The sequence below is a fragment of the Zingiber officinale genome, chromosome 7A, assembly GCF_018446385.1.
Source record: "Zingiber officinale cultivar Zhangliang chromosome 7A, Zo_v1.1, whole genome shotgun sequence".
NCBI classification, from domain to species: domain Eukaryota; kingdom Viridiplantae; phylum Streptophyta; class Magnoliopsida; order Zingiberales; family Zingiberaceae; genus Zingiber; species Zingiber officinale.
In genome coordinates, this window is record NC_055998.1 from 135,296,248 (window position 1) to 135,312,596 (window position 16,349).

Genomic DNA, 16,349 nt, shown 5'->3' on the forward strand with positions numbered 1-16,349 from the left:
GCTATTGGCCAAATTTCGGAGGGGGATCAGCGTTGTGCGTGCCCGAGCATCGGCCCACATCTCAGCTAGGGGCCCTTTCAAGGTAATGGTGTGCTCGGGTGCGGTTGGTCGGTCGGCCTCTAGCAGCAGCTCTTCAGTCGGGAGATGAAGAGTGACCCGAATCGTGCGGCCATGACCGGGGGTCGTCCGACCGGCGGTCGGAAGGGGATCAGAAGCCGGCGCAGAAAACTGGGAATGAATGGTTGAGCGCTGGACTGAGTGACGAGCAGGCGGAAGGGTGCTGATCGGAGTAGCCTCAACTGGAGCAGCTGGCTCGTCCCAGTCAGAAGGCGTCCGGTCGGACGAAATGGTTTCGGCCTCTAGCGCCTTGCCCCGAGCAGGCGCCTTGCCTTGAGCAGTCGCAGTGACCCGCTCGGATGGTTGGACCGCGGAGGTAGCCGACCGCAAGGGAGTCTCCACTCGGCGCCTCTTTTGTAGAGGTTGCTCCTCCTCCCGAACGGAACCTTCCTCAGGGGCAGTTGGTTCTCCGGGGGGGTGGCTCCGCTGGCCACGTTTTGTTGAGAAGCTTGAGCAGCCGACTCAACCTGAGTCCCGCTCTCTCCTTCGTGGGATCCGACCGGCTGGATACCCAACGCTTCCATTTCTCTGGCCGCCGCGGCTTCTAGCGCTGCCGCCTTTCTCTTCAAAATGCCGGCCATCACCGAATCCATGACGATGTCCGCTGCAAGGGAAAGAAAAGAAATCAGTTAGCAATTAAAGCAAATGCCCAAGCAAAATTCTTACCGAAGCCGGTCGGAAGAGGAGTCCGTATGGGACTCAGGCCGAAGATGTACATCACACCTTCGTGAAGAAGCTTATTGATGTCAAGTCGCAGACCGGCTAGTATATTTGCAGCGTGGAGATAGTCCGGTCGGGTCTTGAATTTCTTCAGCTCGGGAGTGGGGGGCGAGCTGACCTGCCACTTGGTCGGGAAGTTGGCCTGATCGGGCATACAGATGTAGAAAAAATAATCCTTCTAATATTTATTGGAAGTAGGTAGCTTGTTGAAGAAGACTAAGTCGGGTCGAGCTTGTAACATGAAGGTGCCCGGCTCGGCTTGCTTGGGGTAATAAAAATAAAAAAAGACCTCCAGTCGGAGAGGGATGTTGTGAATCTTGAATAAAACAACAACACTACAGAGGAGACGAAAGGTGTTGGGTACCAGACTGCCGAGCGGAACACCGAAAAAATTACAAACGTCTATGATGAAAGGATGTACAGGGAAACGCAAATCGACGGTAAATTGGTCGCGGAAGACACATAATGCTCCGCGCGACGGCTTGTGTGGCCGAGCGGAGGGACCGGCTAAAAGAAGTTCAAAATCGTCGGGAATATCAAAATTATCAGTCAGGATATCAAAGTCACGCCGGTCGAATCGGGACTGCATGGTGGTGTACCATGGGCCAAGGGACTGGTCTTCCGGATGAGAAGAACTAGCCATGGTTCGATCGGAAGGAATCGAAAAGGCAAAAAGGCAAAAGGAGGAAAACAGCGAACGAAAGGATATCCCGAGGATGAAAATATGGAAAAGGAATGTAATGAAAGCACCAGAAACAAGGAAAGATGGCCTTACGATGAGAAGGAGCGGAAAAGAGGCGCCGGAGGTCATCGGAAAACAGAAGCGGAATCGCCGGAGCTCCAAAGCGCTGGGGGCAGGGGTCGAAATCGCGGAGGCAAATAAGAGAAAGAGAAGAAAACGAAGAATTTATAGGGTGGAGGCCGGGCGGCCTCCACCGTTGGATCCAGGTCACGGGAATCAAAGCGTACATCGCGCCGTCTATTTCGAATCGCTTCGATCCCATCAAAGCACCATGCCACCGCCGCCGTACGATGATGACAGTGCGCCACGTGGCATTCGACTATTCGAAGCATTTAATGAACGCATGCTCAGCCTTAATGTCGAAGATTGGCGCAGATTACGAGGAGATCCGATGAAGGCCACTGTTGATTCACTCAAGGCCATCTCTGCGGTAGGCCGATCGGAGGATACTAGCACGAAGGAGCCGCCCGGCCAGTCTCGCAGTCCAGTCAGTCGGACTAATCGCCTCCTTCGACTAGACTTGAAGGGGAGGCAAGTGATCCGGCGGTAAGAACAGGGGACCCTCGTTGTAAGGGGTCCAGGCGGTCCATCGAAGAAGGTCGGATCAAATAGGCCGACCGGAGAAAGGGGTCTGACCGACCGAGCGGCCGCCCGGTGTTTAGCCGATGGCAAAAGGCACCCCTATGGAAGTCGGGGTTCCGGCGCTCATTGAGCAAGACCGTCGGGCCGAGCGGACCGCACACTCGGCCGAAGACATGAAGCATACTGCTAACAGTCGCTACAAAACACATTACCGATAATTTCCCGAGTGGACCATCATATATGACCGGTCAGACAGAAGCTGGACGTGGGTCGGTCGGACGCCCGGCAGGAGTTCGGGGAAAAAGACAAGGGACATCTTCTGACAGCTGGCATGCTTCGTGATATGGTCATACTCCAAATCATGCGACAGGGGGTTCCGCTGTCTCATCGAGGACATTCTTGGACTGTAGCAGTATGGGTCAGGTAAGCTCACTGACAAGCCCTTACTGGAGTATGGGCTACGGACACGTGTACACCTCGATATGTGTGCACTCGCTTCTCTGCTACCCTATATAAAGACCCTCATCCTTCGCCGGAAGTACGTGTTCTGAGATCTTGAGAGCCACTTTTTCACTGCTTGCTTGCCTGACTTGAGCGTCGGAGGGTTGTCGCCGGGAACCCCTTCCCAGCCCGACTTCTGTACAGGTACGCCGGAGGTTCGTGCCACCAGTCGAAGACCCACGTAGGCAACCAGAGAGCGCCACGTGCCCAGCGTCCGTTGAGTCAGTGTTCGGACAGGATCAGAGCTGTTTCAACAAGATGCCTATGTTCTTGTTCAGCCACACTATTCTGTTCAGGAATATTTGTACAAGAGGTTTAATGAATAGTACCATCAGAAGCAAGTAATTGTAAAAAAAAGATTCGAAGTGTATTCACCCTCTAAATCACAACGAAAACACTTTATGACACTAGAATGTTGAGTTTTCACAAGAACTCTGAAGTTGTTGAAAATGGTAAGATAATCAGACCTGTGTTTCATAAGATAGACCCAAGTGTAACGGGTGTCATCATCAATAAATGAAACATAATACCTAGACCCCCCTTTTTGTAGGAATAGGAGAGGGTCCCCGCACATCAAAATAGATAATATCAAATGGAGCAGAAGAAAAAGAAAGACTTTTAGAAAATGAGAAGATAGAAAATTTGACCAATTTACAAACACTACAATCAGAAATATCAGAACTTTTTAAAGGTCTTAATACTCCTGTAGAAGCTAAAAACTGTAAACGATATGCTGAAATATGACCTAAACGAGAGTGCCACAAATAAAAATCAGAAGATGAACGATTCAGATGAAAAGATGATAAATCCATACTTAAAGCTACAACTTCTAGTACTTTGAGTTGATCTAAAACATAGAGTCATCCTTGCCTACGACCTATCCCAATCAGCCTTTGAGATTGCAGGTCCTGAACATAATAATTGGATGAAGAAAAAGAGATTATGTATCCAAACTCACATAATTGACTAATAGAAACAAGATTTAAAGTAAGACTCAGAATATAATAAACATTAGTAAGAGATAAATAAGATGTAACAATTGAACCGACACCTACTAATGACATAAGAGTACCATCAGCAGTCACAATAGATATAGATGAACGGGGAGAAAAAGAAACAAAAGATGATAAATTAGATGACATATGATGGGAGGCACCAGAGTCCAAAATCCATAAGGATGAAGATATACCTGAAATACCAAACGATGACAAACCTATATGAGAGCTTTCAACTTCCTTGAATTAACAATCTCCTCGGTTGTAACCAAGTAAATCCCGTTGTGCCTCTTCTTTTTTATTTTCTTATTTCTTTTATGCAGGTGTTGATTATGTTGGTGCAATTGACCTCTAGGGTTTTGATGTTTGACAATATGACCAAGCGTTGACCCAAACAGGACTTGATGTTTGGGAGAGAGAAGTCTAGTCAGGACTAGATGACTAGTAAAGGTAAGTCCTAACCAAAGGTTAAGCAAAGTGGAAGTCCCAGTGAGCGAAGCTAGGCGGTGGAAGTCCCAGTGAGTGAAGTCGGGCCCTAGTGAGTGAAGCTAGGTGGTGGAAGTCCCAGTGAGTGAAGTCGGGCCCTAGTGAGTGAAGCTAGGTGGTGGAAATCCCGGTGAGTGAAGTCGGACCCTAATGAGTGAAGCTAGGTGAAGAAAGTCCTGGTGAGTGAAGCTAGACCATAGTGAGTGAAGCTAGGTGGAGGAAGTCCTGGTGAGTGAAGCCAGACAATGGAAGTTCTAGTGAGTGAAGCTAGGCAACCCTAGAGGTAACCCTATGTTATACTTGAATTCTGTTAATACTGTGCTAACTCAGTGTTGCAGGGAAGCTTAGCTAGGTCGACGGGCTGACCAGGCAACTGACACGAAGTCCAGACAGGTCGAAGGGCTGACCGGACGTCTAGCAGGTAAGTGAAGGTAAGTCACTGGAGGAGAGTGACTGTGAGGACGCGTTCCCGGGAAGGGAACATTAAGCGTCGATCCGACTTAGATCCATTTCGGATATCTAAGTCGAGATTGTGACTAGATTCCGGTCTCGAGGAGACGGAATCTAATTAATATTCTGCTTAATTTTAAACTGTGCTAATACTCTGTGTTGCAGGATATATCTTATATTTGCCTCCGGAGTAACGTTTTCTTGCAGGAAGGAATCTGTTGGAAAATGAGGGTCCGGGCACCCAGAGGCGAACTTGTATCCATAACATCATCTCGCCATGCGGAGCGCCCTGGTTGGCTCGGCTACGTCATATTCAGGGCACCCTGGAGGTTCCAGGCACCCCGAACCTCCTATATAAGGAGGGTCAAGGCTGGAGTCAAAACAACTCACGATTCGCTCTCTAGTGCTCCTGCGACGCTGCGAAGACAGTCTGACAACACTCTCTTTTTTTTCATTCTTCTTTTTGTCAGTATTGTTTTTCTTTCATTAGCCTTCGTGTACTTTAAGTTGTAAACAATTTCGAATTGCTAGTGAATTGCCCATTGAAAACACCCTTGTGTGCGAGCCTTGGAGTAGGAGTCGATATAGGCTCCGAACCAAGTAAAAATTACTTGTGTCATTTCTTTTTGCTTTACTCTTTCCGTTGCATATTCTTGATAATTTTTTAATTGATATTCACCCCCCCCCTCTATCGAATGCTTATGATCCAACAAGTGGTATCAGAGCAGGTACCGCTCTGATTTGGTGCAACCACCAATCAGACAGGGGTGAAACTAATTTTGTTTCTTTTCTTTTTTTTTTCCGATTTTTAGATTTTCAAAATTTTCCAAACTGATACTATTACCTTTTTGAAAACTTTTTTCGTCGTAATCAATCTGAATTGGTGCAACACCAATTCAGTTCTTAAATTACTTCTATCTTATCCCGCACTACTAATCCAAGACCTAGTCTTGGGACATTCTTTTGTCTATTTTTTTCTTGTGTACAGGATGTCTCAAATTGAAGGCTTCAGCACAGTACATCCTCCCCTGTTCAACGGGGATGACTTTCCATACTGGAAGAAGCAGATGGAGGTCTACCTGAAGACGGACTTCGACCAATGGTTCAGCGTCACAAAAGGCTACAGAGCACCAGTTGACAACTCCGGAATTCCACTGGACCTGGAACAGTGGAATCCGGACATGAAAAGGAAAACATCAACGGACTACAAGGCACTCAACATGTTGCAATGCGGACTGACAAAAGAAGAGCTAAACCGGGTAGGAACACACCAGAATGCGAAAATAATTTTTGGACAAGTTGATTGAGCTACATGAAGGAACGAGCGACGCCAAGGAAATGAAACATGATTTGTTATTAAATAAGCTATTTAACATTAAAATGTAGGAAGGAGAATACGCGAGGATCAAGGACATCCTCAACGGACTCCATGCAATAGGACATCAAATGGAGAACCGAGACTTAATAAGGTATGCCTTGAACGCTTTTCCGCTCAACAATTTGCGGGCATCTATCGTGGATGCCTACAAAATCTCTAAAAATTTATCAAAATTAAAATTAGACAAGTTTTTTTGTGAATTAGAATTGCATGAGCAAACTAACGCCGGGACCAAGAAAGGTGTAGTTTTGTTTGCAGGTTCCTCCAAGGAGAGATCTAAAAACAAGCCTGAACCCGAAGAAGAGTCTGATCAGGAGACTGAAGATGAAGAATACCTGGTGAACCTGGTAAGGAAAATGTTCACCAGGAGAAAGAAGAGCTTCAGCAAGAAGGATCTGCAAAAGATTAACTCCCCAAACGAACCGAGGAATGTGACCTGCTTCGGATGCAACAAAAAGGGCCACTACAAAAACGAGTGCCCGAAACTGAAGAGCGACAAGACAAAGGCATCCAAGAAGAAGGCTCTCAAAGCGACTTGGGATGACTCTTCCTCGGACGAATCGGAGGCCGAAGATCAGAAGCACCAGAGCCACCTCGTGCTGATGGCCCTCGAAGAAGAATCGGACAAAGAATCGGAAGACGGGTCCGAACCCAAATCGAGCCACGAGTCCGTACTCGTTTCTGAAGGTCCCGACGAGGTAAATGTTAATTTAAATAAAAAATTCTTTAAAATTATTTCATGCTTGAATAAGAAATTGATAACAATAGAAAATGAAAATAAAACTCCTTGAGGAAAATCAAAACCTCAAGGAACAAAGCACAACATCAAGTCCAACTCAAGATCTAACACTTGAGGAGGAGAATCTATCACTAAAAATATAAATTAACAAATTAAAAGAAATGTTAGAAAAATTTACAACTAGATCTAAGAATTTAGATCTAATATTAAATAATCAAAAAGCAATTTACAACAAAACTGGACTTGGCTACAAGTCAAGTTCGAATAAAATATTTAAATCGTTAATAACTCAACACAAATAATCAAGTAAAGCTTGGGTTCCGAAAGCATGTTTAACCACGCAAGTAAGACTTAACCAATACGACATACCCAAAGAAAAAATATATTATGTAAAATCAAATGAATCAACTAAAAAAACAAAATACAAACTCAGACCAACAAATTCAAAATCTAAATATTTTAAACCCCACCAAGACTTAGAATATCACCAAGTCAATTATAACTAAAAAAAATAGACATAAACCAAGAACCAAAAAGTAAATAAAGGCCAACAATTCAAGGGGAGGCCCCAAAATAGCTGGCACCTCCAAAACTAACCTACCCGATAGGGTAACCCAAACTAACCTACCCGGCAGGGTAATTAGGACTAATTAGAAAGGGACCAAGTTTAACTTGACCTATGGTACTGATGAAGTTTTGGATGATAGTACGTTAAGGAAGATTAGTCTATGCATGTCTAGGAAGATATGGCTTCGACTTGGTACATTTGGCTAAGTGGAACAAACCCAAGCTACCCTTTATGGATCCTAACCAGTTAGACCAAGGTTTTATATTAAGTCCAGTGGATAGGACTATTTGGAAAACCTTGAAGGCATGTTTACTCTAATGATGTCCAAGTGACTCATCATATCCCAGAAGTTCATCCAGAGAATGCTTATTTGTTGGACCCAAAGCTAAATCTGAATCTAACACAAAGTTAAACCAAACCCTAAAACTAAACCTAATCCATCTCACAAAATTATAAGATTCCTTGATTGAAAACGTAGATCGGGTGAGATAACTAAGAAATCAATTAAATAAAATTTAATTTAAATTAAATAAAATTAAATTAAATTAAATTAAATTAAATTAAATTAAAAATTAGAAATTAAATTCAAAATTAGAAATTAAATTAAAATTAAATTATAAAATAAATTAAATTTGAAATTAAATTAAAAATTAAATTAAATTAAAAATTAAAAATTAAAAATTAAAAATTAAAAATTAAAAATTAAAAATTAAAAATTAAAAATTAAATTGAAATTATTTAAAAAAAATTTAAAAATTATTTTTAAAAACTTAAAAAATTATTCTAAAAACTTTAAAATTATTTAAAAAATTATTTTAAAAACTTTAAAAATTATTTAAACAAAACTATTTTACAAACTTTAAAAAATTATATAAAAAATTATGTTAAAATCTTTAAAAATTATTTTAAAAACTTTAAATGTTATTTAAACAAAAATAATTTGAAAAATTTTAAAAACTAAGTTAAAAACTTTAAAAATTATTTTTAAAACTTTAAAAATTATTTAAAAAATTTTAAAAATTATTTTAAAAACTTTAAAAAATTATTTTAAAAAAATAAAATTTATTTAAAAATCATTTTCAAACTTTAAAAAATTATTTTAAAAACGTTAAAAATTATTTAGACAAAATAATTTTAAAATTTTAAAAATTATTTTAAAAACTTATTTAAAAAATTATGTTAAAAACTTTAAAAATTTATTTTAAAATTTTTAAAAATTATTTAAAAAATTATTTTAAAAACTTTAAAAATTAGTTAAAAAATATAATCATAAAAACTTTAAAAATTTATATAAAAAATTATGTTAAAAACTTTAAATTATTTTAAAAACTTTAAAAATTATTTAAAAAACTTTAAATTTATTTAAAAACTTATGTTAAAAACTTTAAAAATTATTTTAAAAACCTTAAAAATTATTTAAACAAAATTATTTTAAAAACTTTAAAAAATTATTTAAAAATATTATGTTAAAAACTTTAAAATTTATTTTATAAACTTTAAAATAATTTTAAAAACATTAAAAATTATTTTAAAAACTTTAAAAAATTATTTAAAAAACTATATTAAAAACTTTAAAAATTAATTAAAAATTATTTTAAAAACTTTAAAAATTATCTTTAAATTTTAAAAACTATTTAAAAATTTATTTTAAAATATTTTTTAATGTTTTTAAAATTATTTTTAAAAATTTTTAAAAATTATTTAAAAATTATGTTAAAAACTTTAAAAATTATTTAAACAAAATTATTTTAAAAACTTTAAAAATTATTTATACAAAATTATTTAAAAATTTAAAAAATTATATAAAAAATTATGTTAAAAACTTTAAAAATTATTTTAAAAACTTGAAAAAAATATTTTAAAAACTTTAAAAAATTATTTAAAAAATTATGTTAAAAAATTTTAAAATGAGTTTAAAAACATTAAAAATTATTTAAAAATTATTTTAAAAACTTTAACAATTACAACAACAACAACAACCAAGCATTTTCCCACTAGGTGGGGTCGGCTGTATGAATCCTTTTACGCCATTGAGCTCTATCTCCTATTATATCATCATCTATATTTAAATAAATTTTATCTTGTGCTAAAATTATTTAAACAAAATTATTTTAAAAACTCAAAAAATTTGTGCTAAAAACTTTTAAAAATTATTTTAAAAATTTTGAAAATTATTTTAAAACTTATTTTAAAAATTATCTAAAACCATATTTTAAAAATTATTTTTAAAATTAATTTAACTCTAAAATTAATTTAAAACATTTTTTAAAAATTTATTTGACTTAAAAATTATTTTAAAACTTATTTTAAAAATTAGTTTAACTAAAAAATGATTTAAAACATATTTTAAAAAATTAATTTAACTCAAAAATTATTTTAAAACATATTTTAAAAATTAAATTAAAAACTCTTTTTAAAAATTATTTAAAAATCCTATAAAAAATTTATTTAAAAATTATTTAAAAATCCTTTTAAAAATTATTTAAAAATTATATCAAAATCTCTTTAAAAATTATTTCAAAAATTCTTTAAAAATTATTTTCAAAATTCTTTAAAAATTATTTCAAAATTTTTTAAATATTATATTAAAAGTTATTTAAAATTTATTTCAAAAACTCTTTAAAAATTATTTAAAAAATTCTTTAAAAATTATTTTAAAATTCTTTAAAAATTATTTTAAAACTCTTCGGAAATTATTTCAAAAATTCTTTAAAAATTATTTTAAAAATTCTTTAAAAATTATTCCAAAAACTTTTTGAAAAATTCTTTAAATATTATTCCAAAAATTCTTTAAAAATTATTTCAAAAATTTTTAAAAACTTATTTCAAAAATTCTTTGAAATTTATTTCAAAAACTATTTAAAAATTATTTTAAAAATTATTTCAAAAACTCTTTAAAATTGATTTAAAAATTGTTTTAAAAATTTATTTAAAAAATATTTCAAAAATCTTTAAAAATTATTTCAAAAATTCTTTAAAAAATATATTAAAAATTCTTTAAACATTATTTTAAAACTCTTTAAAAATTATTTTAAAATTTCTTTAAATATTATTTAAAAAATTCTTCAAAAATTATTTCTAAAATTCTTTAAAAAGTATTTCAAAAATTCTTTAAAAATTATTTCATAAACTCTTTAAAAATTATTTCAAAAATTCTTTAAAAATTATTTTAAAATTCCTTAAAAATTATTTCAAAAACTCTTTACAAATTATTTCAAAAATTCTTTAATAAATATTTTAAAATTCTTTTAAAATGATTTTAATACTCTTTAAAAATTATTTTGAAATTGTTTCGAAATTATTTCAAAAATTCTTTAAAAATTATTTTAAAACTCTTTAAAATTTATTTTAAAACTCTTTTGAAATTATTTCAAAAAATGTTTAAAAATTATTTTAAAATTATTTTAAAATTCTTTAAAATTTATTTTTAATTTTTTTTAAAATTATTTTAAAATTCTTTAAGAATTATTTAAAAAAATTCTTTAAAAATTATCTTAAAATTCTTTAAAAATTATTTTAAAAAACTCTTTTAAAAATTAGTGTTAAAATTCTTTGAAAAATTCTTTTAAAAATTAATTTAACTGAAAAAATATTTTAAAAGATATTTTGAAAATTATTTTAAAAATTAATTTAACTTAAATATTATTTTAAAACATATTTTAAAAAATTAATTTAACTCAAAATTTATTTTAAGACATATTTTAAAAATTAGTTTAACTTAAAAATTATTTTAAAACATTTGTTTCTTTTCATTCTTCTTTTTGTCAGTATTATTTTTCTTTCTTTAGCTTTTGTGTACTTTAAGTTGTAAACAATTTCGAATTGCTAGTGAATTACCCATCGAAAGCACCCTTGTGTGCGGGTTTTGGAGTAGAGTCAACACATGCTCCGAACCAAGTAAAAATTACTTGTGTCATTTCTTTTTGCTTTACTCTTTCCGCTGCATATTCTTGATAATTTTTTAATCGATATTCACCCCCCCCCCTTTATCGAACGCTTACGATCCAACAGATTATTGTTAAACTATAAAGTCGAGAGAGGTATTTTTGTGTTTTTATTGTGCAGGTTATCCACCCCCTCTAGCCGGCCGCTAAAGGGATCAACAAGTGGTATCAGAGCGGGTTCACTTTAGGAGGACTAACCACCAAACAAAGCATACGAGATGGCCAGACCAAGCATCTACCCACCAAAGTTCGAGGGAGAATTCGCGAACTGGAAGAAAAGGATGGAGGTATTCTTTAAAACAGATTTCAATTTGCTTTTAATAATGAAATTTGATTTTGTACCACCTAAGGGTAAAGAAGAATACCAATGGACGAAAAAGGAACAGGCCAACTTCGTGGTAAATGGTAAAACAGAGTTCTATTTACTAAACGTCTTACCACCACAAGAAGTCAACCGGATCGGAGCCTACGAGTCAGCAAAGGAGCTTTGGGAGAAATTCCTAGAACTACACGAAGGGACCTCAGAGGCAAAACTCGCGAGATGGGATCTGCTCAGGAACCAGATCAACAACATCAAATTAGAAGAACGAGAAACTATTGGACATCTTCACTCAAGAATAAAGGAAATCATCACTGGACTCACGAATCTTGGAGAAAAGGTAAGCAACCTAGATTTGCTAAGGTACACGCTTAATTCATTTCCTAGGACTACTGAATGAGCATCATTAGTAGATTCTTATTATATATCTAAGAATCTAGAATCAAGTACTTTAGAAGAATTATTTTGAATATTTGAAGTCCATGAAACAAGATGTGCAGATCTGACGAAGGAGCCAAAGCATAACATTGCTTTAAAGGTAAAAATGGACGAACAAGATTCTGAATCTTCTCTCGATGACGACAAAATGACACTGATGGTAAGAAAATTTAAAAATTTATTTAAAACTAAGAAATTTAATCAAGTGCAGGGTATAAGAAAAAAAAATAAGATGCTACCACTGCAATGAAGAAGGACATGTCAAAGACAACTGCTCAAAATTAAAGAGCATGGACGAGGAAAAGAACAAGAAGCCAGCTCAAACCGACAAGCATAGAAATCTCAAAGCGACGTGGGATGAAACATCGTCCGAATCGGAGATAGAAGCCCTCGTCAGACTTGCGCTAGTGGCAAATTACCAAAAAGACGAAGCAAGCTCGTCCGAAATGACATCGATGTAGGGAAAGCGACATCGGAAGAAAGTAGAACTTCATGGGGAGCTTCAGATTACGGGATCGACAAGGTAATACAATTTTTAATTTTTGTACTTGCAAAAATCTTATTTTATAACTGTTATTTTTTTTATGGTTTTACCCTAACTTAACTTGGGTTTTGCTCACATCAAAAAGAGGGAGATTGTAATTACCTCGTAGTAGTTTTAATATGATCAACCAAGTAAAGTTAGGTCCTGTTAGTATTTAACCCTTGTGTCTAAGTGTGCAAGAACTTAGGAGCACAGGAAGTCGAGTGAAAAACGCAACTAGCGAGAAGGACGACATGGGAGAGAGCCGACGGGCTCGGTGCATCCGAAGGACGAGGTATTGCAGAAGAATACGTTGGCGAATGAGAAGGAGGTGCGTGATCTTTTTGAGAGACGAGAAGCCAGAACAGAAGATTGCTCGAAGGGCGAAAATGAGTTCGAGTGAGCCCTATTCCGGATGGCCGAAATCACCCAAGTGAGCATTACCGGAGCGGAAGATCTGGATCAATGTGAGTGAAACCGGAGCAGAAGGCCAAGATAAAAAGTCAACAGAATGTTGACTTTCTGAATTCAGGTGCCCGGAGCAGGATTTTATCCAGAACGCAACGTGGCACATTCCATTGCGATGGGTTAAAAGTTTATCCCCCCAGGTGCCTGAAATCCTTCTAGGCGCCCCAACCAGGGCTATAAATACAACCCTGCTCCTAGAAGCTAAAATAGAGCACTAGTAATCATTTCTCTTTTGGTTTAGCTTTCTGATCTAGTGCTTTAATTGTTGTAAAGAGACTTCTCCGTCTGAAGGAGAGTTTAATGAGCTTTCAATTTCCTTAGATTAACAACCTCCCCGATTGTAACCAAGTAAAGCCCGTTGTGTCTATTCCTTTTTAGTTTCTTATTCCTTTTATGCAAGTGTTAATTATTGTTAAACTATAAAGTCAAGAAAGGTATTTTTGTATTTTTATTGTACAGGCTATTCACCTTCCTCTAGCCGATCGCCAAAGGGATCAACAGGCAGCACAAGATGTCGACACCAAAATTGATAGCAGTAGTAGGAGATGATAGCGACAACAAAAAGCAATAACAGGAGGCAGAAAAATTAAGTCAGAAAAGGAGAACTTTGCTCTGATACTATGTAGAAATTAAGAAAAAGAAAAAATTAGCCATATTATTAAATTCAAAATTGTTGTTTTGAAATATAGAGTATAAGGTCTTATATATATCAATTAAGAAATCTCAAACTTCTAAATATAAAACAAAAAAAGATCAAATTACTCTAAAAATAATAAACAAATAAATATATATAATCTAACAAAGTCATTAACATAATAATCAGAGTTGACTTTTATGTACAAGAGGTTCTGATGCATCTATCCATCTATCAATTGAGTATCATCAAAATTTCGAGAACACTTGTAATCTTTAATTTTTATATTATCAATAAAATAATATAAGCATAAATAAGATAATTCTTCAACCAAATAATCATTATACGTTTTTATCTACAAAGCACACAATGAAAGTAATGAAAAACAAATAAGGTAAGACAAAGATAACCTTATTTACTCGGTTCACAACCCTCAAGGTTGCTACATCAAAGATTATGTCTCAACATGAGTACTACTACTTTCTCTTTTCTGAACACCTTTCCATATAGAGAAATCTCTTACAATTTATACTAAGCTTCGTATCTTGTCTACCTGATATCTAAAGGGCCAAGACCTATGTTATCGAGACCCTAAGGCCGAAGGTGAGACCTAGGCGATCGAGATCTTAGAAGCCCAAACCCTTGGGCCGAGATCTATGAGACCTATGTGGCGGAGACGTTTAAGCCTCGGAGACACCTATCCGGAATTCTTTAGATGTCCTGACCCGGGATTAGTTGACATGAGCTTTAGCCCACACAATAACACTGATTCAATATCTAGTATTCTCTTTCAAAGTTAATCGGTGCATGCCATTTAGATTTACCGTATCTGATTGTGTCTCTCTGTTTTTGTTTCTTAAACGATATTAAATATATATTTGTAGCAAAAAATAATACAAAATATTCCAAGAACAAAAATCCAAATCAAGAGAGCAATGAGAAGAAATGATAAACGTGGCGGCGGCGAAGAAAGCAGAAAATTCAGCCCTCATTCTTCACGAAATTAACTTCACTCAGGCGGAAATGGAGTAGGTTGGTAGGACTCAGAAGATCCAGCAGAGTGAAATAATTGCGGCTGCAATTCCAATGCCGCCTCTCCACTTCAAGTTCGAAGCCGAAGAAGTTGCATCAGAATCAGTAACAGGGCTCGATTTCGAAGGCCCTTCGGCTTCAGGAACGCTACTCGGCTTCTCCTTCTTCTTCTTCTCCTTCTCCGGTTCGGCAGGCGAAGGAGCTGCAGCAGGCGCTGGGGTTCCGAATATCTTCATAGGAAGGAGCACCTGATCCACCTGGTACACCTCCAGCTGGTTGCCCGAGGATAAGGTGTTCGAAATGGGGGTGTCGACCACCCCGGTGGAGATGTTCACTTGGTTTCCTGTCGTCGTCACGTTCAGCGGGAACTCGCCGTCGCTAGAATCCCCCGCTTGTGTCCTCACCGGGTTGCTCACCGTTTGGAACTGTGGCATCGAGATGGCCGTGGACAGAACGTGGAATTGGAGCAGGGAGACCTTCTGCTGGTCGGAGAGGGAGTTGAGCGTGCCGGGAGGGAGGTTGGAGAAGGCGTTGTCGGTGGGAGCGAAGACGGTGAGGCCGGTATTGGAGTTGTTGAGCTGGTTGTCGATTTGGTCGCCTAGCTGCGTGCTGCGGAGGAGGCGGATGAATGTGGTGTACTGGCCGGCCTTCTCCAGAATGGCCGTGATGTTCTTGGGGCCTGCGGGGGCCGGCGCTGTGGCTGCAGTCTGAGCACGAGTTTGGGAAGCGATGAAGGCAGCAAGAAGCAGAAGGGGAAAAATGGTGCAAGAGTTTGGGAACAAGTGCTTCATGGCTGGCTAGCTAGTTAGCTTCAGTCGCGCTCTTGATCGATCGGAAGCTCTCACTTAATTCCAGTGGTGCATTGTGGGATGGTGCCGGGGAGGTGGATTTATGGTAGCTAGCATGGCATGATTCGTACTGAGGAAAGGTGGTGGTTTTTGCACCAGAACATATCACTTGATGGAGTGGTACAGCCAACCGGCCAGCCAGCTGGATTGCTTGAAAGGGGAGCAAACTTTGATGTGTGACCGAGCCAGCAGCAGCTCACTGCTGATTCTTAAAGCAGCATCGTCGTCAGAAATCAAGTATGGTCGTTGAAGAGCTTTGGTTAAGCAAGAATTATGCTATTTAGGTGTTATTTCCCTTTCGCCTTTCTGTTGCTGGCAGCTGTTGCTTGTTTACTTTCTTTAGAGTAGTAGCTCAAGGTTGCTTGATAATTAAGGGTGAAAAAAATGACTAATTGTGTTGATCATCAGACTATGTTCACCAATTAAAAGCCATGGAAAAAATATATATATAAACATTTGTTACCCTACACATCCTCATTATCGTCTCGCTTGGCCACCCTGATATACCCTAATATGTTCGAGGCGTCTCGAATGATCTGAGGCATCTCGGTCATTTTTTTTAGCTTTCGGTTGTTCTAATAAGATTTTGTTTTTATGATTTAGGGGTTGAGTTATAATATTAAATAAAAAAATAAAATTCATTTTTTTTTTGTATTTACAGGGTATCTAGGATATCAAAATAATATATATAGAGAAAGAGAGAATGGTGATACATTGCTCACCTTTGGGTGCGTGCCAAGGTAAGGTGCGTAGGATATCAAAACTAACACCACGTTAGTGTTGGTTTGTATAAATCAACATTATGTTGGTGTTGCTTTTAACAAACCAGCACCAACAACAAATGAAATCAATACCATATTGGTGC

At 36.6% G+C, this 16,349-nt stretch overlaps 1 protein-coding gene across 1 annotated transcript; it reads right to left on the reverse strand.

The window, feature by feature from the left end:
* Positions 1-14,465: 14,465 nt before the first annotated feature.
* On the reverse strand, positions 14,466-15,519 carry LOC122000526 (fasciclin-like arabinogalactan protein 11). Its single transcript, XM_042554906.1, has one exon. It carries the CDS (start codon positions 15,425-15,427, stop codon positions 14,648-14,650), a length of 780 nt encoding a protein of 259 aa, XP_042410840.1. The 5' UTR covers positions 15,428-15,519; the 3' UTR covers positions 14,466-14,647.
* Positions 15,520-16,349: the final 830 nt, after the last annotated feature.